Below are 23,610 nucleotides of genomic sequence, written 5' to 3'. Positions count from 1 at the left end.
TTCCTCAGCAGGTGCAGGACTTTTCACTTCTTGTTGCTGAACTACATGAGATTTTTGTCAGCCCACCTCTCCAGCCTGTCAGGGTCCTCCTGGATGGCTGCACAGCCCTCTGCTGTACCAGCCACTCCCCCGAAATTCATGTCTGCTCATTTACTAAATTACCAAATATTGTACAAAATCAGTGCTATCATTAAAAAGAAAATTAAAAAAAAAAAAAAAAAAAAAAAAGGAAGAAAAGGGAAACAGATTATAAACCATTTATTTTTGAGCTAATATCCTATACAATTTTGCATTGGTAGCCACTACACTGCCAGCAAAATAACAGCAAAGAATCTGATAAAATATATTCATAACAATCTTTCAAATCCTGCAATTACATTTGGTTTCAAATACAGAAAAATGTCTAAATCTCACCTATATTTAGCTTATTTCATTTGCATCTTGTACAACTTTTGCAGTTTATAAACGGACATGTGTTGATGCATAAAGATATACTTTACCAGTGTTGATCACAATTTTTATTAAAATAAATAAGCAAATATATTGAGATGATACAAATGAAGCATAGAGAATTCATCCTAATTTTACATGATCTGAGGGATTCAAGTAAGCAGAGTCAAGGCATGAAATTTCCAAATGAAAAGCAATCTTGAAACAATGCTCTTACCACATCCTCTGAACAATATTCTCTTTGTATTACTCTGGTAAACCCATTGAGTGATGCTACAAAATAAGATGCTTAAAGGTAAATAATGAAAATAGCAGGTAAAAAAAGAAATTTTTCATCTAAAATAAAATAAGCTGGATTTTCAACTTTCAGATGTGTCACCAAAACAGGAATTCTTCACACTTAACTTTCATCTTAAAAAGTTAAGCATGATTCAGCTTATGCAAGATAGTGATTTTAAAAGGATCTACCCATAAAAGATACCTTTCAATCATATGAAGACAAATGTCTATTTTTTCCCCCCAGCAGGAAAGAAAGAGTATAGGTGGCCATCTTAAACCAGCCAGCAATTTTTTATATGGCTCAGATAACATGTGATGAATTGGGTCAGATCACTGAAGATGTCTAGATGTCCATATCCCATAAAAAGGAATCCTGATGACCTGACTGTACTTCTGATTTTGTCCCATTAGGGTACAATTTAGTGTCCCACAAACCAAAGAAACTGCTCCTGTTGTGTTTGGTCAGCACAACAATTAAACTCATACTGGACACCAGCAGCCAGTAGTTGTGTTCTCCAGCTGCATATCTGAACTGTTCCATACATCAAATACAAGTACCCAGGTGTAGCCTTTGGTTGCTCCTCTCGTATTTCTCATAAGCAAAAGGAAGGCTGACTCTGCAATCACACACACACCAGCAAACACCAGAACTGTGTGTGTATTTGAAGACCACTGCTCTCTCCACTAACACGAGATGAGGACCATCTGTATCTCATTGCTGATATTGATGACTTCACTGCAGTTTTTGCACACCAAGCTCATTCTTGCAGGAGTCTTCATAGCTAAGTGAAGAAGAAAAGGATCTCCAAAATCACTCAAGTGCTTGGTCTGCCTCTCTGGCACACGAGCAACATGGCACTAACCCCGCAGATGCACAGTGGTCCAGATATGGAGGTAGGATGAGGTTGATGGTGTAAGAACTAGACCTTCACCATCCTCAGTCTCGTATCTGTTGGGTAGCCAGTATTCCCAGGGGAGCATCCAGGAGAGCACAGAGTGATTGTAACTGCACTTTGGTTTGTGGCAGCAGGACAGCTTCCTGGGAGGGAAAGAAAACCAGCCACTATTGAAATTTAGCTGGAAGAAATATTCATTTTTATGACCTCAGTGGAATAAGAACTGCATACATAATGTGCATTTGAGAGTCTTATACACTGCACCTGCAGATCAGCAATGGAGAGAGGGGCAGAAATTATCTATTGTACGTTTAATTTGGAATTGACTTTAATTTCACTGTTTATATTGTTCATTTTATAACCACCTATTAGAGGTCCCATTATTATTACTCCCATTCAAAATGCTATGAATGAGGTAGAAACTTTTCAAGAAAACAAATTATCTTATTCTCAAGATGTTCTTTTTTCTTGGGTGGGAAGGGAGATAGAAGCTCTTGTTTTTCAGATGCATGATGAGGAATACTTAGGAAATGTCACTGAATACTCGGGGCAGAAAGGAGGAGTGCTTAATGCCTGCAAGTGATAGCCTGTTAGCCCGTGTCCTTGAAAAATAATATGCTACAAGGAAAATATGTGTAATATTGAGGTGGGGCTCCCTTATGTCTCAGAACAACAGGAATAAGTGATATAAATGGGTGATTAAAAACATTTCCTCCGTTATTACCGCACTGTGGGGAGCTGCCAGCAGCAATGACTTACTTGCTGTCATGGCAGAAATGTGTGTTTCAGATCCTGGCCTAAATGCGGATGATTGGTGGTTGGTGCTCATCTATCTGCAGCATGATATACATAGTAAATAAATAACACCTGCCAGGGGGCCTTGCTTGCTTTGAAAGTAGGTTCAGCTGGGTTCCCTTTCCTTACCCTTACAGTGGTGTGGATGCAGCCCTCACATCCATAAGCCTTGCTTACAGAAGAAGCGCAGATATCCTTAGAGTTTAATGCACACAAAATGCTGTTCCTGCTGGGCTGGGATATGAATTTTCTTTGTAAGGCATTGTTAGCCATAAGCTCCTTTTCAAGTTACTGGTTTGCTGGGGGTGGTGGCAGGGAGGACTCAGCAAGTTGGTTGTTCCCATCCTTCCTGGACTGAGGGCTCTACTAGAGACCAACAGCTGTATTGGCAACACTACTGATGGGAAATCTTTCCTCAACAAACCTTGCTGTGTTATTAAGGCACCATGTTGAACTTGAAAGGCTTAAACATGGAGAAGAAAACGCTTCAGCTCATCTGGGAGGAGAAGACCAGTTATTTTCTGGTGCTGCTTGTGTCCAAAGCACCTCCTGATGGACAGGCGGCACAAATGCATCAAGGACAGTGGCCCTGCAGAGAGAGCCAGGAGAGAGGTTACACACGTGGCTTAATCACACCAAGATCCTCCATCAATGCTCAGCCCCCCCAACACACTTGGCAGTGAAAGCCAGACTGATGTCTACCAAAGAACATCAGCCTGCCTCTGAGTCAGTTCAAGCCTCATCACTCTCTGTCATTATGCAGACATAATTAGTATCAACAGCATCATTCCCTTCTAAATTGCAGAAGTGTGAAGCAGCTTGTGCTACGAAGAGATGATTGATGCTTCCTTCCAAGTCCTTCCACCCATACCCTCACTGAGATCCAAGTTTGCAGTCCACTGCTTTCTTGAGACTTATTTCATAATAGTGGCAAACACATAGCAAACAAACAAAAATTTACAATCCTTAATTTAAACCTTCCAATTAACCAGTCCCATGATGATAAATACAATACCTGCTGAAGAATCTGTGGTGCCTTTTTTTTTTTTTAATGTATATATAATGTCATTAAAGGCTTGTTTGGGAGGTGTATCCTTTCTATGAAAGGTAGATCCTGTGCAGTGCTTTTAACTGCAGCTCCTGCTACAATACAGCCCCCCAGCCTGTCATTTGCACGGCCATATGGCACACACAGGGTGACCAGCACCAAGGGCAGTGAGGGAACATTCAGGGGGCAGATAAGAAGGGCAGATACAGGCAGGCGGTGAGCACAGACAAGGGAGTCTCAGACAGGAGTGGGAAGGAGATAAGTGGAGATGGTGCAGAAAACAAGAGGGAGCTGGGAGGGAACAATGTAGGTGCTATCAGCCATGCCCACCTGCATGGTGGACAAGGTGGTAGTGAGCAGAGGAGCTGAAGTGTCAGCACTGGTGGAGGAGTGAAGTGCGGTACAGAGGGAATGGGTATGGCAACAGAAATAGCAAGTGAACTCTTCAAAACTACAGTGCATATTTGTGTTGTTAGCTTTGCATGTAAGACCCTCGCTGCGATGCCAGCAGGGTATGTGGTGATGTGCATGTGGAAGACATGCACAAGCTGTGTATGCCAGTGCTATGGGGCTGTGAGCCTCGCTTGCAGGGTGACTCTGAACCCACAGCACATTTACAAACCTCCACATGAGACCAGAGGGTGCAACGTGTGCAGCCCTCTCACGTGTCACAGCCATTCATCCAACCAAAGAAATCAAACATCAGCTGCTGATCGGGCATGACCCTACTCAGGAAAAGGAATGTTGGAGAACAGCAGAAAACACCAGTCAGCTGCAAAATGCCCTTCAGGCATTCATCGCTTCTGATTTCAGTTACTGAATTACACTTAGAAAAGATCCTTACTGCCCAAGCTGCCAGCTCAGCTTCATAAGAGTTTCTCATGCCAGCTCCACAGGGTGTGCCTGAAATATTTTTTTATGTTTTTTTTTTTTTTTTTTATCTCAAATAAACAGGACGCATGTGGTACCATGGGAGTCATGAGTCTAATGCAGCAGGGACTTGAGCTTGAAAAGATCACCACTCTGTGCATCATAGATTAGGCTGAGAAACCAAATATCTGCTGCACATAACATAATATGCACAGCCCCGTTGCTTTCATGCTTTTATTTTCATATTACCGTTCCATGCAGGGCCTGATTCATTGCGTTATTGCCAGTTTTACCTCGGTGTAAATCTGTTTATGATAACAATCACATAAATACTAACTGGCATAATAGAATTGTGGAGCAATGTGTAACTTGTTTAAAACAATGAAAATCTAGACTATTTAGCAATGTGTATAGCTTACTGACTGAATGAGAACAGCTAAAGTAGAACATAAGTACTCAAATAAGCAGACACTAGAGAATTTATTCTAGTTTTCCTCAAGAATAGTTAAGTAAAATTTCTCTCCATAATTCATTGAAGTATTCATAACCAATAAAATAAAAGGGTCTGGAAACTATTTCATTTACAGCTGCAAAATAATCACTTCCTAAGGGTCAAGCCTACAGCTTGATACTACTGGATTATTCAGCACATCATTTTGGCCTTTAAAAGCAAAGAAGCAAAACAAACAAAAACTAGTGTGTTTTAATAAAAAAAAGTAGTGTGTTGAATATATATATATATTCATTATATCAATCTTGTATAGTTTTCCTTAATCCCCATAAAACAACAATTAACATATTTTTGCATCTACACAAGGTTTTGGCCCAAAAACGTAAGTAAAGGCCAATAAACCAGAAGATCGGTGTTGCAATATTATCCCCCCCCCCCCCCGCCCCCCCATCACATGCAATGAACAAAGCAAGCACTAAAGGGCACCTTCTTTCTGCAGGAACAGTCGACCCAAGGGGCTTCCAGGTGGAACCAGCTCCATCGGCCTCTTGCTTTTGGCATTCTTTGCCCAAATGTCTGCTCCAAAGTCAATCAGCAGCGTCACCAACTCTGCACTGCAACTCCTGGCAGCTGCATGCAGCGGGGACTCGAGGCCCTTGCCGCTGTTCACATTTGCTCCTGAATATGAAGAGACAACAAGGAATAACGACTATAGCACAGCCTCTTTCCATTTCCTGCACTAACTGCTGTTTCTCTGAATAATCTGTAAAGATTGGAGTGTCCACCTAGAGGTGGACTTCTGTGCTTTAGGGCTTGGTCCCACAATTTGCACGTACACAACTTGTGCTGTGTGGGAAGCAGTCGGGTGTTACCAAGAAAATTATCTCAGAAAAACAGGGCATGAGGAAGTCTTTCATCAGCAGCCCAGCCCACAGACCCTCTTGAAACAGGACAAAGATGTAGGTCCACCTATGGCCCACCTTGCTCCCCACCTGAGCAATCCATTCGCTTAAAATACATGCCGTGTTTCAATTTGCTCTATACCAGAGGCTTAAACTGATGGGATTTCCAAGTTCTGAGTTACCCAATGTGCTGGGGGAAAAAATATGAGGATGGAAAATTCTAGAGGCCCTAAATAGAGGAGGGTGTAAGTATGCTGTGATTTCAAAGTGCTTCCAATCTGTTATCCTGGGCTAATGGTTCATAAAACTCAAGGGTGAGCTGCAGAACTAATTCAAAACTATTTATAACATTTTTGAAGTACACATGCCTGTACATAGAAGACAGAAAATAAAATTAAAAAAAAATAGAAAACAATAGACAAAATTATATTTATATTGTGTTTGATTTCTTAAAACAAAAATCAACATGATATATAAAACATGAGGTCATTTAAGTGTGGGGTTTTTGGGGTTTTTTGTTTGTTTTTCAAAGGGGCTTTGTTGTTCCTTCTTTCTTGTATGAGCTATGTGGTTATATGTCTCCTATGGTTAGAAGAGATGAATTACCGTAGATAACAAAAAATGGCCTTGAACTCAAGAGCTTGGATTTGCAGCTGGGTTTGTTTAAGGCAAAGAATACAATACTGTACACTTTTGCTCTGTGTTGGAAATGCTGCAGACTTTTTATGAACTTAGTGAGAATTAAAGTGTTTGCAAAAACAGTATGTAAAAGTCACTGAATCATTTCTTTTGGATAAAGAGAAAGGAACAAAAAAAGGAAGTTTCATAGAATCATAGAATCATAGAATATCCTGAGTTGGAAGGGACCCTTAAGGATCATCAAGTCCAACTCTTGACACCGCACAGGTCTACCCAAGTTCAGACCATGTGACTAAGTGCACAGTCCAATCTCTTCTTAAATTCAGTCAGGCTCGGTGCAGTGACCACTTCCCTGGGGAGCCTGTTCCAGTGTGCAACCACTCTCTCTGTGAAGAACCCCTTCCTGATGTCCAGCCTAAACTTCCCCTGCCTCAGCTTAACCCCGTTCCCGCGGGTCCTGTCGCTGGTGTTAATGGAGAAAAGGTCTCCTGCCTCTCGACACCCCCTTACGAGGAAGTTGTAGACTGCGATGAGGTCTCCCCTCAGCCTCCTCTTCTCCAGGCTGAACAGGCCCAGTGCCCTCAGCCGTTCCTCGTACGTCTTCCCCTCCAGGCCTTTCACCATCTTCGTAGCCCTCCTCTGGACACTCTCCAACAGTTTCATGTCCTTTTTATACTGTGGTGCCCAGAACTGCACACAGTACTCGAGGTGAGGCCGCACCAGCGCAGAGTAGAGCGGGACAATCACCTCCCTCAACCTACTAGCGATGCCGTGCTTGATGCACCCCAGGACACGGTTGGCCCTCCTGGCTGCCAGGGCACACTGCCGGCTCATATTCAACTTGCTGTCTACCACGACCCCCAGATCCCTCTCTTCTAGGCTGCTCTCCAGCGTCTCATCGCCCAGTCTGTACGTGCAGCCAGGGTTTCCCCATCCCAGGTGCAGGACCCGGCACTTGCTCTTATTGAACTTCATGCGGTTGGCGATCGCCCAGCTCTCCAACCTATCCAGATCCCTCTGCAAGGCCTTTCCACCCTCATTCGAGTCCACAACTCCTCCAAGTTTGGTGTCATCAGCAAACTTGCTCAAAATGCCTTCTATTCCTACATCCAGATCGTTTATAAAAATATTGAAAAGTACCGGCCCTAAAATGGAGCCTTGAGGGACCCCACTGGTGACCGCCCGCCAGCCTGACGCAGCCCCATTCACCATAACCCTTTGGGCCCTGCCCGTTAGCCAATTGCTCACCCATCGTATGATGTTTTTATTTAGCTGTATGCTGGACATTTTGTCCAGTAGGATCCTATGGGAAACCGTGTCAAAAGCCTTGCTGAAGTCCAAAAAAATCACATCAGCTGGTTTCCCTTGGTCCACCATACGGGTGATCTTATCATATAAGGAAATCAGGTTAGTTAGGCAGGACCTACCCTTCACAAACCCATGCTGGCTGGGACCAATGACTGCTTTGTCCCCCAGGTGCGCCTCAATAAGTTCGAGAACCATCTTCTCCATGATTTTACCAGGCACTGACGTGAGACTGACAGGCCTGTAATTGCTAGGGTCTTCTTTCTGACCCTTCTTGAAAATCGGCACAACATTTGCCAGCTTCCAGTCTACCGGGACCTCTCCAGACTCCCAGGATCGTTGAAAAATAATTGAGAGAGGTTCCGCGATGACGTCCGCCAGCTCCTTCAGCACCCGGGGATGAATCCCATCCGGACCCATGGACTTGTAGGGATCCAGGTGGAGTAGCAGATCCCGCACACGTTCAGGGTCAGTTGGGAGTTTGTCATCCCCACCGTCCCGGTCCTCCAGCTCGGGGCACCCTGGGTCCCGAAGCCCATCATCGGCATTGAAGACAGAGGCAAAGAAGGCGTTAAGCGTCTCTGCTTTGCCTATGTCATCGTCTGTGAGAAGACCTTCCCTGTCAAGGAGCGGCCCTACGTATTCTTTAGTTCTCCTTTTTCCATTCACATATCTAAAAAAACCCTTTTTATTTTCTCTCACAGACACAGCCAGCTTCAACTCTAGGTGTGCTTTAGCCACACGAATTTTCTTCCTACAGACACGAGCAGCATCCCTGTATTCTTTCCATGTCACCCGGCCCTCCTTCCAGTAGCGAAACACTCTCTGTTTCCGCCTAATCTCCGTAAGAATGTTCCTGTTCAGCCACGCCGGCCTCCTGCCGCGCCTGCCTGACTTGCGGTATTTAGGAATTGCCTGTTCTTGTGCTTCCAGGAGGCATCGCTTAAAGAGTGACCAGCACTGGTGGACATCAAGGCCTTCAAGAGCAGCTTCCCAGGGGACCTTGCTGACTAGTTCCCCGAGCAGCCTGAAGTCCGCCTTCCCCATATCTAGGGATGAGGTCTTGGTGGCACTTTTCCTTCTGTCACCGTAAATTTTGAACTCAACCACTTCATGGTCGCTATGACCGAGGCGGCCACCAATCACCACATCTCCCACCAGACCCTCTCTGTTTTCTAGCAACAGGTCTAGGAGGGCACCTTTCCTAGTTGGCTCCGTCAGCACCTGCACCAAGAAGTTATCATCTAGGTGCTTCATGAACCTCCTGGACTTGCTCGTGTCAGCCGTGTGGCACTCCCAGTTAACGTCTGGCAAGTTGAAGTCCCCCATAAGGACAAGGGGAGTTAATCTCGAGGCCTCTCTTAGTTCTGTAAAGAATAAGTTATCGGTGCTATCGTCCTGGCCAGGCGGTCTGTAATAGACTCCCACAACGACATCCCCTTTATTCGTTCGTCCCTTGATCCTTACCCAGAGGCTCTCAAGTTTGCCATCGCCGACCTGGAGTTCCACACAGTCCAGCCCCTGCTTCACATACATCGCCACCCCACCACCTCGCCTACCCTGCCTGTCCCTCCTGAAGAGCCTGTAACCGTCTATCGCAACACCCCAGTCACAGGACTCATCCCACCAGGTTTCGCTTATGCCGATGATGTTGTAGTTGCGGGACTGGGCCAGGACTTCTAGCTCATCCATTTTATTCCTCATACTGCGTGCGTTCGTGTAGAAGCATTTCAGGTGCGTCTCCTTACACTCAGCACCTCGTGGATCGAACCGAAGGACCTCACTACCCTCTTTCCTCCTACCCTCTTCAAATACTACAGCAGCACATACACAGACATCAGGAAAGATGTTGTCCTATGCACCACTGGCAGTGTGAAATCCAAGATCACCCATCACTTTGCTGGGAGCTGTAAACCTCAGTTCCTGTGTCATGAATGCCCTGTCTTACACTGCTGCCCTGTTTAACCAGGGCTGCCACTGAGAGCAAAACATCTCCAAATCCAAGAGCAGGTGCTCATCTAAATGTTTGATGCAAAGAGAACCCAATGATGGATGCTATAGGAAAGGAAAGAACACCATCCTTTATTTTCCCTTTTACCTGACTCAAGCAGCTTCCTGGCACAGTTGACTTGCTGGTTCTCACAAGCTACATAAAGCGGAGTACCCAGGTGCTTGATGTTATGATCTATGTTCACCCCATGGGATGCGAGGATCTCGACACATTGCACATGACCTTAAAAGGGATAAAGGCAGAGTCAACTCACAGAGATCAGCAGTTTTGCAGCAGTCCAAGTTCTCTGTTGCAGCAGTGTAATTTGGCAAAGATTCACTCTTTTGTCAAGAGGTGATAGTGTAATACTCTCATCCACTCCCCTAATCCAATGTTTTTAACCATGAAACAAGAACTGCAAATCCACAGTTAGAAAACAGGCTAAAGCCCCCACATTTTATCTGACTAATTTCAGATATCTACTGAAGATGAGATGAGTCATGTCGTATTTCTCTCCACTGCTCTTGAAGATGGCCAGACGACTCTCGCAGATGTCTACATCTAAAACAGCTAATTTGGACAATGCATCTCCTGCCAGGTGTCACCACATGAACTCAGAGGCCCCAAGAGCTGGGCTGAGCAGCTCTTGATAAGCACCAGGACTGGGAGGAGCTGCACCACGATGAGAGCAAGTAGGGAGGAATAACTCATGGCCTAAATCACAAAAAGAATCCTCTTTATCTCTTTTCCACTTCCGCTAGCTGCTAGCAACACATAAACCAGCTCTGGCACCCATGGGATTACCTCTCTTAGCGGCTTCGTGTATGGGGGATGCTAAGTCACAGGGTGGGTGCAGGCTGGCTCCGTGTTGCAGCAGTAAATTCAAGCAAGCCACACTGCCACTGACACAGGCACTGAACAAAGGAGTGTGCCAGTCAACAGTCACTCCATTCACCTGGGGAAAGAAAAGACAAAACAAGGCACATGTAAGCTTTTTGTTTGTTTCATAATAGATGAGATTTGGCCTCAACAGAAAACAGGGTTTTCAATAACTTTTATTTTATTCTTTGTAAAAACTGCCTACTGCTCCTGAGGATTAAAACTTTGTATTTAAAAGAACATCGAACAAATCTGCAAAAATCTTGCTCCCAAGTGTGCTACAAGACCTCTTGGGAGTTATTGAGATATGTGTGCTCATTTCTCAGTTACCTCAGCTGAAATCCACTTGCGTATTGCCCTGTCCTAAGCCATCCATTTTTAGCTGAAAGTGTGCAGCCCTTTTTTAATTTTTTATTTTTTTTTAACTGAAAGGTAATATATGTACGAGTTAATTTTCTTATTCACTATAAATTTCAATATTAGCTTGAAAAGTAGAGATCATGAGACACACTCATTTCATCACGTTACTTTGCATATTATCTCCATTTTCCTCACATCATATTTATATATTTTTATATAAAGATCATTTGATCTTTACGGTCTTACATCTCTATCTAATATTCTGCATATTGACACCAATGGGATTACTGTATGCAGAATACAGAACATGCACTTAATTTTTACAAGATTATAAGCCATTTGCAAGAAGAACTTGCCACTTATTCTTTCAGTAAATGATGAAAACATTGTACCTTGATCTAAGATTAAAATAGTTACTTCTTATAGCTGCACTTTTTGGATTTCTTTGTTAAGAATTACATTTTATAACATGGGTACTTTAGGATGAAGTACAGAATGTAAGTAGTGATATTGTACATCTTCTAGAAAGGGGTGGAAAGAGGGCCAAAATGATCAGAGAGCTGGAGCACCTTCTCCAGGGAAGAAAGACTGAGAAGGTTGGGGTTGTTAAGCCTAGGAAAAAGCAGGCTCCAGGGATATGTCATTGTGGCCTTTCAATCCTTGGAAGGGGCTTATAAGAAAGATGGAGAGAGACTGTTTTTCACCACAGCCTGTAGTGATAGGACAAGGGGTAGTCATTTTAAAATAAAAGAGGAGAGATTTAGATTAGATATTAGGAAGAAATTATTGTGAGGGTGCTGAGGCTTCACAGGTTGCCCAGAGAAGCTGTGGATGCCCCATCCTTGGAGGTGTTCAAGGCCAGGCTGGATGGGGCTTTGGGCAACGGTCTGGTGGGAGGTGTCCCTGCCTGTGGTAGGGGGGTTGGAACTAGATGGTCTTTAAGGCCCCTTCCAACCCAAACCATTCTGTGATCCTATGATCTAGTATTAATTTGTCATTATAAAACATGCTGCCTCTGGAGACAGAGACCTGCCCATGATGTACTTACCTTAGCACCATGTTTTAATAGGACACTGGCACAAGCAGCATGACCACCTAGGCAGGCTTCATGGAGGGGAGACACCTGGTCTGTTGTAACAAGATTAACATCACTCCCCTGAAGAAATAATAAAAAATATCATTACAAACAACTGCAAAACAAACAAACAACAAACACCACCAAGAGCAAAAACAAACAAAAAAAAAAACACCACCCTTTTATAACAATCCTGAAATCTTTATTTAATCACAGCTTCCTCAACAGCCTGCAGTTACTCATCTCATCTGAAGGGGTAAGCAAGGAAAGAGTCTGTGATGCTCCAGCTGGAATAGGTACAGTCAGAGCATACTGAAGGTTATGCCTTCCACCTACTGATAATCAATACAGAAAGCTGCAGCCAGGGGACTGTCTGATGGAACAATACAGATATCCTTACAGCAGAAACCACTAGCTTGATTCTAACACTGGATCTTTTCTTTCTAGCAGCCTTGGTACTCCAGAAGTTTAAGCTGGAAGAGTTTCCAGTAACTCTCCACAGGCTAAATCCAAGAGTTTTGAGGGAATTGAACAGTGAGGTTCAGAAATCTTTTCTCCCCAGCTGTGGCCTTTTGCAGGGAGGACAGGGGCCCCCAGTACCCTCAGGCACTTTGGATGGCATCAGAAACAGAATCTTTCTACACGTCTTTGGCTCAGCGCACAGAGTTTGTGCAAAGCAAGGAACCATTTGTAATAATAATAATAATAATAATAATAATTATTATTATTATTATTAATAATAATAATAATAATAATAATAATAATAATAATAATAATAATAATAATAATAATAATAATAATAATATGAATAATGCATTACAGGCAGACCTCACTGCATTCTGGTCAAAGCAATTTTCTCACCCTGGATGTTTCACAGTGAAACTCAAACTGCATTCAGCAACCATACAAACCCATCAGAGATCACATCAACCTAGCAGAGGGATACCTGGCTGATGAGTTTCTTTAGAGTAAGCAGGCGCCCATGGATAGAGGCATCATGTAAAGGAGACCAGTCTGAAACAAAGTCTGTATAAAGAGAAAGACAGGAAAAAGGTTAACAGCTCCACAGACTGTTCCTTTTGTGTACTTTACTTCAACTGCATGACCCCAGTAAACCTCTCTTCTTCTAATTTATTACTTGAACTGCCAAGCTTTTCTTGGAGCAGCCACAGGGAGGGAGTGAAAAAACAGGATGGGTTTGCTCTGGGTGTGTTTTTAATTCATCCCATGTTCGTGCTGAGCAGCTGTGTTCCCATCCAGAGGATAAGAGAGTGATTTACAGAACACCACCTTGTTCTGACTGAGCTTGTGCTTAGCTTTGAATGATTTCCGGTGACTTTGTTTTCACAAGTTCATTACATTTTACCAATTAGCTCTAAAGGAGTATGTTTTGAAAAGGGTACAGCTGCTCAGTCATTCATCCCTGGTCAGAGATGAGCTAGAGTCAATAATAGGTAACTAGAGAAGGTACCAAAGTACAAGGAGATAAGTTATGTTACCTGTTGATTTTGTGTCTGTTTTGTGTCTGCTGTTAGCCTGTGCAGTGGTGCATTTTAAGTAATAGCTGTACTCTGCATCGTAGAAACCATAAGAAGGCAGGTATGGAGGGAAGCTCAAAGTAAGGGTCTGTCTTAGCTTGTATTTTTAACATTTAGTGGAGGAAGGAAAGAGCACAGGATTAACCAAAGTAGACTTGGTGGAAAACATCGTATCTCCAGAAGGTTATTTTTTTATTATTATTATTTAATTTTTATTTATTTATTCTTTTATTTATTTTAAGAAAGAGATAGACTTTCATCTTACGAACATGTAGAGAGAGTAATTTTCTGCTTTACCTCCCTGGTGCAAGACAAAAGAGCAGAAGCACATGGACTTGCAAGGGGACCTGCTCACAGATGCTGAAGGAAATGAGACTCCTCCAATGTGTGGAAACCCCCAAGGCAGGGAGAGAGCACATGCTGAGACACAAGTAGCTCCCAGGGCATTGCAGGGGATGGGACAGGATGCCTGCTGCATGGCACTAAGGATACAATCCTAGGCCACGAAGGGAGAAATTTTACCCAAGGAGGTCATAAAGAAACTCTACTACCGTGATAAACACATTGATATTTAAAGTGCCTGTATAAAGCAAATACATTCGTATTTGTTCTCATTAGGTCTTATGTAAAAGATTGACTTAAGGTCACTTTGTTGGGTGACTTAAGAGGCATGAAAGGTCTGCATCAGAAACAGAGTTTTAACTCCTGTTTCCAAGTAATTTGATATTTAGAAACTGATGTTTAGAAAAATACCACATGCCAAAAATAAGTATTGCAAATGAGTCAACATAGTTCTAGTTGGATGAGGGAGGTGTAGGAGAAAACCCCTATGGTTAAATTTGGTATCAAACCTGTCAAGTCACGTAGAGTATTTTTTAGAAAGATTTATTGTCCAGACAAAAATATTATTTGATGCTTTTTATAAGATGTACCTTCCTTTCCTCAATTACCCAGTGTAAAGGTCTGAGGAAATACTGCTAACGACTTTACACTTCATTTCTCTAGTTGCTGTATCTGTTGTTTATTTCAATATAGTGAAACAAACTAGTTTAGTACTGAGGACTACTCAAATATTAACAGAGGGGCTCTTTAGTATTACATATTCATGGCTCAGAGCCAGCTGATATGGCTATATGTATATATATATATGGCTTAGGGCCACACTAATCCCTCTGGGAGAGATTTACTTCCTTCAGTATTCATTGCCTCAAAACTCAGTATCTGTTCTATGTTAATGGCCCAGGTACCCCTGGGAAGGAAGAAAAGCATTTCCAGAAGGTATTTCATCCATTTTCTTTTACTAACACATTTTGCTGCTCTCTGGTGATGTCCCTCTCTCCTTCCACTAACTACAGAGAGAATCCCAATGACCGTCTTAGGCAAGTTGCTGAGGTTTTCAGGGACTAGACCTCTGTGAATTATTACATGAGTGGAATAGTCTTAACAGTGAAAAGTCTGCTTTCAACTACAAACCCAATAAAATACTGTCATTTCTTAAATAACTTTCACAGATTAGTTGATGATGTCAGTGCTTATGCAAGGTCTGTATATCCTGCTTTGTCTCAGGTATAAGCACATGGGGGAGCTCTGAATCCCTCACAGCTGATGTCCTGCCCTTTCTGGCTATGCCGCAGTGTGCCAGGATGGGGTGAACCATCACCTACCCTGTCGGGCTATTGCTGTCTCACCTCCCAGAGTGCTCAATAAGGGACAACAGATTTAAACAAGATAAGATCTAGCATAACAAGACTTGTATTGTCTTTGGGTTTGAAATATTCTGCACTAAATAAATTGTGACTGAAGATGTTTGTATCTGAAATGTGTTGTCTCTACTACACACGGAAGACCTTCACCTACATAGCTATGTTAGGCAGGAGTGTGACCTTCTGCTTTATAATGACCACAAAAAGGCCTGATATAGATTTAGGTATTATTGCAAAAATCCTTTATACCTGTAGAGCATATTTTCCTAGAATTATTCATATAAGCAAAAGTTTATTTCTACTTCTGCAGCACACCATTTTTAAGCCACTAGATACTCATATTAACGTTTATCTGCATAGCACAGTTTTGCAAATATATGGATATTGCATTTGACTGTCTACGAATTATGGCTCATTGATGGATTAAACATGGTAAATTTTAGTCTTTCCGTTCTTGGGCACCCAAAACCTGTGGCTCACTTTAAGAAGCAACAATTCAAACATTCAAAATAATTCAAATAACAATTCAAACTGGCAGCAGTCACACATACATGACTGAGACAGAAGCTAACTGGCCCTTGTGACAGTTCTTAAATGAATGAAAAAAAATCTAGAGGGGCCATCAAGGCTTAATCTTCTCTTAAGATAACCCTTCTCTAACAGTGCTCTAGCACACTCCTGGCTTATAGGACAATCTCAGTGACATCCTGGAAATAACTTCGGGACAGGTATGAAGCCCAGAGGTGGACGAGTTGTGAGCAAGTTTAAAAAAAAAAAAAAAAAAAAAAAAAGGCCTTTAAGAAAATAGGTCTCTTCAAGGATGGTCAGACAAACGGTTGATTAAGGATTTTCACCATTTCTCCTTATTCCCTTGTCTCTAGTTATGATTGCCACATAGTTAAGAGAAGGTAAAGGGGGAGGGGTTGGGGATTGTACAAAACAGTAGGTAATTCATTGTTTTATGCTAGATTTACATTTAAATTGTCAGAGATAACACTCGGTGCTCCTTGGGGTCAGAAAAGAGATTTATCTTGTGTCTACTGGAGACTACAACTGGAGACAGGACACAGACCTAGCAGAACAATCTCCTATTACTCTGTCAGTATGTTCTGCTCATGGGTGCAGTTAAAATCTATAAGCTTTCAAATCTGGAGATGCTCGGAAAGAAGGCTGGGAGGGACCATCAGCTCTGCAGCTGTGCTTCTTCCAAGCCTGGGGCACAGTCTCCTTCCTGTGCTCACCATGGTGGTCTTTTTTAAAAAAAATTTATTTTGACTCTTTGTCCTGCTCTTGACATGTAATTATTACAGCTGTGGGATTTGGGTCTTTACCTACAGATCATAAGTTTGTTGCCACTGAACAGGGAAAGTGTTTGGTGACATACTGACCATGCCTACAGACTAGGTGTTTGGTGGACACTGAAAATCACTATCTATTCCATGACTGAGAGATACTGTCAGAGATTGTGTGGATTTTATAGTGCTAGATAAAGAGCTTCAAGTTTTTTTGTAGATTAGTCCAGTCAACTCCAAAACAATACTCAGACACAGATCAAGGAAGAACTTTGTATCAGAGAAGGTTCCCAAAGGCACTTGTAGAAAAAGCTGCACCAGTTTTGGCTCTTCACTCTACACAAGCCTTCCTCAGCAGGACTATCCCAACAGGCTTTGTATATGCAAGCATCCTTCCTGCCATGCTCAAAGTCATGCAACACATTGCCTCAACTTCATGTTACGAAAACAACATTCTGTTGGTCTGCAACATGACCCTGATGTTTTATCAAAGACTTTGAACTGGGAAAATATACAAAAAATGATATGAATGTCTCAGAAAAATCAGAGTCCAGCAGTGTGGATTTAGCCAGTCTTCTCTTGAGGGGACAAGCCTTAAGCAAGTGAAAATATGAAGGCAAGTCAGCCTGAAGCATTTGGTCTCAAAGACAGAAATGGCCCCAGTCTCTTTTATTTAGCAGCATAGAAACAGATAACTAGACTCCACAAGTCAAGAGGTCTTTTCAAGCTTTATATTCCTATCACTGTCAGAGTTGAAAGGAAAAAAAAAAATAAATAAAGGAAAAAAAGGAAACTGAGAAACAATCCAGAATTCATGCGCACAGATTCAGCAACTCAGTTGTGACCCATATTGTGAGGATCCTCAATATTTGAAAGCCAAAGGAAGAGATGTTACCCCAATACAGCTTTACAAGTGGTACTGGGAGCATGAAATGAACAGAGGAATGAATTCTGGAAGTCTGGGTACTGTATGTTAATTAACTTTCAAAGAGAATTATAGTCTTTGTCAACGGCATCATTTGAGAGCTTCCTGCCTCTTTCTACATCTCATGGGCTGTGTTCCACAATAACCATGTGTTTGCAGTAAGTTTACAAACATTTTTTGGCTTTAACAAATGGACAGCTATTTCCAGAAGCTATGGTTCTGTTCTCATAAGGATATGTCATTTCCTAAGGGCAGCCAAACCATGGTACAACTATTAAAGCACAGTATTATTAATTGACTAAAATAGCTTTTCTTTGAAAGTGGTGAGTATCAGATGATACTTGTTAAATTACATTCAACTGTGTAAAGTTAAATATTTATTTTTCCAGTGTGCAAAGCTGTGAAGCATCTCTGTTTTCATTGTCCACCCTAGGAATGACAGTCACATTGTCAGTGCATTGTGGTGCACTGAGATTACTATTCTACGTTTCCCTGTGCTTTGTCAACAACTCTCACCATGTTGTTTTAAGCAGTCCTGTGAGAAGACCCAATTCAGTATTGATAAGAGCAAGTGAAAATCAACTCCCAGAAACATCACTAAGTAAAGACCCTTGATTTTGTCAAGCTTTTTGAAATGAGGGCAGGTGTACACCTTCAAACCTTCATCTCACTCCCAGTATGTTGAACCAAGCTCAGTTCTAACAGGCATCCACTCCGGTGGTATTGCCTGTGTCATGCTGTTTTTCTTATTTATCCTGCCACTGTTACCACTGGATGTGTAGCCAGTGCCATTGTGTAACCAACACCACAGCCAGATCTTCATGAGTTTCAAGGGAACTGTGTTTACAAGTTATGCTAAAAATCTAGATTGAAGAACAAGTTTTCTGAGCTGTGCTTGATCACTTTTTGGCCAAAAAAAATACAGGCAGAATTTTGTATGAACTACCAAGATGATATATCAACGTGTCAGTATTTTGGTGACAATAAAGGAGGTGGATGGTCATGTCACCATATCCAGATGCAGCCTTTATCCATTCAGTGCTTTCTTGAGAAAAGGCAGGTTTCCACTGAGACTCCAAACCAGAGCTAGACCAGACCATAGTCATCCATAAACTGGCCATTACCTTGTGATTTTGTAGTATCTTAACTTCAGATTAGAAGAGTGACTAGAAGAATGTCAAAGATAAGCATCAGTGGACAATAAAAAGAGGTATGTGCAAAGATGATGTCCTAAACCACTCAGAGGGGCTGAGGCCTTTATCCTAAATGGAAGTGGAGGCCTAAGGTAGCTTTAAGCCAGTCTTGGATACATTGGGCAGCGGGAGTCTAAGGGCCTGTAGGGTGCCTGGCATAGTAAGTACAGCATCAGTAATACAAATGATCACTATTTTCACTACATAGGCATCTGATTAAAGCCTTAGGAAGTGCCAATGTGAACTGACCATGGACTTCTTAAATCCTCAAATAACATTGTTTAGGGAAGTACTCAAAATATTTTGCCCACCAAACTGTCCGTGGAGGAAGAAGACCGTTGTACACAGGTGGTGAAGTTGTGTTTGCTGCACGTACTACCACAGCAACGTGGATTTCTGATTGCCAAAAATGCATACAGCTGCTCTCTTATGGAGGAATGAGCCTGTTTATCCAAACCTGAAATGTACCCACACCTTAATCCACAGGCAAGCTGAGTCAGGCCTCAAGGCTTTCAGCCTCTAGACATCCAAAACCCACTGGTTTTCCTTGGCATTGGGCCATCCAGTTACCCTTTCACCACTGAAAACCCCGGGCAACCCAGAGGTTACATGACACCTCTGGTCCTCCACCTGGGCCTCTGAGCTGGCAGAGCGTGTACGGAGGGAGCCTTAAACCCATAAGCACACGAACATCCAAGCCCTGACTGCAGCCTGGGGACAACAGAGCCTTCACAGCACCCTTCTAGGAGAGCATTCATTTCTGATGGTGGCTGAATGCATCTTTCTACAGCCTCTGATCGTGAGGAGGGTGTCATGCACTCAGTGCACATCCCAAGGCTGGTTCCCTTTCATGGTGCTCTCACACAGTACAGCTCACAAGGGGCTTTGAAATCCTTTCAGCTGAAGTATGCTCTTGCATACACTTTTGCATACACATAGGCCTACGGCATGTATAACAGTACCACAAATGGTATTTTTCATATTTAAAAGATTTCACCCATTGTTTGTGATATATGTCACCAAACAAAATCCTGCTGTAAGTCACCAGCACATCTTACTGATGCTGCTAAGGACCAGACAAGCACAGGAGGAACACACCGAGCTCCAGCATCTAGGGGACTGAGCCACCCATGTGCAGCGGTGCTGCCTGTGGGCTCCCCTCCTCCCAGCCTCCATTTTGGCAGAGCTCACCTCCAGTGAGGACAGGGTTTGGTTCACACTGTTAACAACATTGCCACCCCTTCCCTCCCACCCAGCCTCACTGTGTACACACACAAACACAAGGAGCATCAGACTACACAGCCAACAAACTGATCATTTTTGTATCATAGCTTGCCTCTGTATATTTTTGTGTCCTATTTTTCTATCTGGTTAGAATGGAAGTGTCCTGAATAGCCCAGGAAAAGAGGATGGATGGTTTGAAGTTGTGTTGTATTAATTTATCTCCCTATTCCTTCTTCATTGCCCGCGAACTGAAGGAGAAGTGTCTCAGAAAACAGGGCTAGAGGGAACACATCCAGCTAAACTGTTATGTGAGGTTAACTTACTTGTCTTTTGTCACTACGTCATATTTTCAATGGCCCTGGGCCAGACAACAGAGCAATGATCAGAGTGAGGCCATTTGATAATAAATAACTGACTAACTGCTCACCAGTGACCACAACAACATTGGTCACAACTGACCACGACGCCCTGGCAGTAGGAGAAAAACCCACTAGGGCTGGTGGCTTGGCCTGTGCAAGAGCACTCAGGTCTGCTCATTGGAAAGAATAAAGGGGGAAGGGGTGAAGAGGGGGGTGAAGAAAGAAAAAAAGAAGGAAGAAGGAAGAAGAAAAAAGAAAGTAAAAGAAAAATAAAGAAAAATGAAAAGTAGAGGCAGAAGTAAAGGAGGAAAGGTAGGACAAAGCGAAGAAAAAAAATGAAAGGAAAGAAAAAGAAAAGAGGAACTGAGCCAAAGCTGAGCTCCCAGCCAGCAGCAATCTAAGTTCAACATGCCACATTGCAACCTCTTTTTCAGTTTGCTATAGTTCAAGTACTACATTTGTTTCCGCTTGCACAAACTGCACTACAGAATCAGACACTTTTACGTGATGCACAGGGGGGAAAATTAAAATCAGTGCCAAATACAAAGAGCTTATTAAAATCCCTTCTGAAGTACAAGGACATTATGTGGGAGAGGTTGTGGACCTGCACTGGAAGCGGGACATCAGGAGGGGCACACAGCCACAGCCTGACCGTGTCCTCTCCGTCTGCTGGCAGAGGCGAGGGCAAGTGGCGAGGCAGGAGCGTTACTTACCCCTCATCAGCAGCAATGATGGAGACGTTGCAGACGCCTGGCCCCCTGTTCCTTGTGATTTACTGGTGTTTTGACTCGTTCTCTCATCATCCATCTCAGCCTTGTCTGCCCGGTTTCTGTTTTCTCACTTCAGGGTTGCTCTTGAGGGTTCAAATTCCATCGTCCTCGGTGAGCCCCTGCACTCGTGAGTGATCTGTTGAGCAGACTGCCTGTGCACCACTCCAACAAACCTCGCAGCGGGCTGGGACTAGGTGCAGCACCACTTTGTGCAGAAACTCGAGTACCTGGGATGGGGTTTAGGGAAACATCTCCCCGACTCCACTGGTAGGCAGCCAGCAATCGGACAGACCACACCGCATGAAGTGAGAGATGTGCCTGATGTCATATCCTCCGCAACCCTGCACCCAATCGGGGCGCCGGCCGGCTGTTTTTATCAGGAAGGAAATCCTTGGTTTGCCAAAAAAACAAGAGAGAAAGAGCCAGTTCAACTAGTTGAGCAAACTCTGCCTGCGGGGGATTTGCAGAGAAAACCCAGAGAGGCACTGGCGAGATCCGCACCACTCCCAAGCGAGCGGCTTGCAGGCGGCCGAGCCTCGCTCCTCTCTGCAGGCTGCCCTGTGCTGCGTGAGCCCACCCTCCTGTCCGAGCAGCCCACTGCCCTGCTTGTGCAAGGAGCGAGGCACTGAATTCCTTCCACGCGGTGGTGGTCGCCACATGCTGTACGGATATTGAAACCACATGTTCGTGGGGCTCTGCTTTCCACTGGAAGCCCTTTATTGTCTCCATGGCACGGAGAGTGCAGCGCCGAGTGGGCTGATTTCCTTCCCCCTGTTTCAATCTGGTTACAGTCACACCAGGAGTTTCATATCCAAGCACTTTCCTTTTATTTTTAAGCAATTTCTCAATCTAAAACCAAAATTGCAAACCTAGTCATGAACAAATAGCATCAGATTTTCCAGAGCACCTCCGCCTCATTTCTCTAGGTCTGTCTGCAAAAATCCTGACCTCGCACATTATCTCTGTGTACTTTTTTCTTTCCCAGTGAGTATAAGTTACAAGTGCAAACTCTTTTTGCTGTCCCTGAGTATCTGTTCATGCATAAAAGCAAGCAGGCAGAATTTCCACATAAAAATCTCACCCGTGTAAATAAAATTTGTCCACTAGAGCAGACTTTGCATGTGTGTATTTGGAGATACAGAGCTGCTAATCCAAATCCTAACTACACTGATCCCAAACAGCAGGGTTTCATTTTTAACCCATGCAGGAGATTTGGAATCTTTTTTTCTTTTTTTTTTTTCCCATATCCTCCCTGCCAGCAGGGAGGCTGTGAAGGCAATCTGGGCACATGCTGGTGCAGAACTGCTGATGAAACATGGATAGGGGAAAGGTTTAAAGGTTTGCCCCTTCCAGGGCTGTCCCTGCCAGATGCCCTCCTGGCATCTGAGTTTGTAAACACATTCTGGATGCAAGTTTACACCTTGGGCTGACTGGAAATTAAATTTGTGTCAGCCATTTAAATTACAGCATTAAAATGTTGTTGGAAAAAAATGCATATATCTAAGTGGAAAAATGTACATATATATAGGGTTTGATGATTAATATGCTAAATGAGGAAAGGAAAAAAAATTTTTCTCTTTAGTACTGCTTAAGTGTAGTGGCTAGATTGCTATATCTTATGTTTAATCATATATTTAGCAGTATTAGCAAACATGTCAACAATGCTACTGCTAAAATGGACCGGCATTTGTGTCCAAATATGCAATGATACGGCTTGTAAGTGAAGAAGCATTATCGAAGATCTTTAAATTCAACACTAGTAAGAAGGGTCCTACAAGACAGAAATCTCTTAGTCCCTAGTCGTCCATGGATGGGGAGACTTTGGCCATTTGATCCTTTGATCAAGAGACCTGCTGACTGTTAGGGTAATCATTTGAATCATATGGTATTCATTGCACATCTTTTGGTCATGTTTTGTTAGTCTCGACAGAGGAGCTGAAGACTGCTTTTCCTTGAAGCTGATAAGGTTGCTGCGAGCATCTAACACTTCACAACTCTCCTCATGGTGGTGGGTAGCCTCTAACTACTATTCCTGCCTCCATCACCCTCTCAGAAATGGAGGCCTCTGAGATCCCCACAGCAGGCTGGTAGCCCACAGGCATACTTTATCCTAGTGTGTTGGTATCCTGGTCCATACGTATTTGTATCTCATGGAGGAGAAAGTCACAGGTGTCACAAAAGGGGTTCCTAGTTTCAACACGCTTGTCTTCTGACAGCACCAAAGAGGCAGAGACCTGGGCAAAACCACAACGTGAGCAGGATCCAGGTAGTGGATCTTAATGGAGTTAGGGCAGTTCAAGGGTAGCCCAGCATAGGTGCATAAATACTTTTCTCTCCGTGAAAATGCAAATTCCTGACTCTCCACACCCTGTCCTGTGTGGTGTCTCACCACAGTCTCTCTTCAGCACATGCACACATTTTCCCCAAATAATTAGTTTCTGTTTGGCCAGATTTCAGCTTGCAGAGATTTTCTGTGTCACATACATTAAGAAGGCTGGTACTTTTTACAGTTGTGAGGAGTCTAGTTTTGAATTCTGCCAAACGAGTTTGTAGTAGAGGCACAATGAATTAACAACACAGAGAACAGAGTGAAAAACAAAGAAACGCTGTTTTTCTTCCCAATTGCAAAACTGCATTCCTTTCCCTTTGCTGTGGTGTTCCCCACCA

General features: G+C 43.2%; 1 protein-coding gene across 1 annotated transcript; it reads right to left on the bottom strand.

Moving 5' to 3' along the window:
• Positions 1 to 232: 232 nt before the first annotated feature.
• ASB9 (ankyrin repeat and SOCS box containing 9) lies at positions 233 to 21,269 on the bottom strand. Its single transcript, XM_005015179.5, has 8 exons — positions 20,887 to 21,269; positions 12,886 to 12,965; positions 11,913 to 12,020; positions 10,430 to 10,580; positions 9,734 to 9,868; positions 5,276 to 5,467; positions 2,845 to 3,009; positions 233 to 1,768 (listed from the first exon to the last, which is right to left on the bottom strand). Exons 1-7 carry the CDS (start codon positions 20,978 to 20,980, stop codon positions 2,885 to 2,887), a joined length of 885 nt encoding a protein of 294 aa, XP_005015236.1. The 5' UTR covers positions 20,981 to 21,269; the 3' UTR covers positions 233 to 1,768; positions 2,845 to 2,884.
• Positions 21,270 to 23,610: the final 2,341 nt, after the last annotated feature.

Source organism: Anas platyrhynchos, chromosome 1, assembly GCF_047663525.1.
Source record: "Anas platyrhynchos isolate ZD024472 breed Pekin duck chromosome 1, IASCAAS_PekinDuck_T2T, whole genome shotgun sequence".
NCBI lineage: Eukaryota > Metazoa > Chordata > Aves > Anseriformes > Anatidae > Anas > Anas platyrhynchos.
The sequence above is the reverse complement of the archived record's forward strand: the minus strand, read 5'-3'. Positions and strand labels throughout refer to the sequence as shown.

Excerpts from the sequence above, each read along its gene's own strand:
- ASB9 (XM_005015179.5), bottom strand. The coding sequence starts at position 20,980 with ATGGATGATGAGAGAACGAGTCAAAACACCAGTAAATCACAAGGAACA. Across the intron at positions 12,966-20,886 it reads ATCATTGCTGCTGATGAGGG|ACTTTGTTTCAGACTGGTCT; the intron begins GTAAGTAACGCT and ends CTCTTTATACAG. Across the intron at positions 12,021-12,885 it reads TAAAGAAACTCATCAGCCAG|GGGAGTGATGTTAATCTTGT; the intron begins GTATCCCTCTGC and ends TTATTTCTTCAG.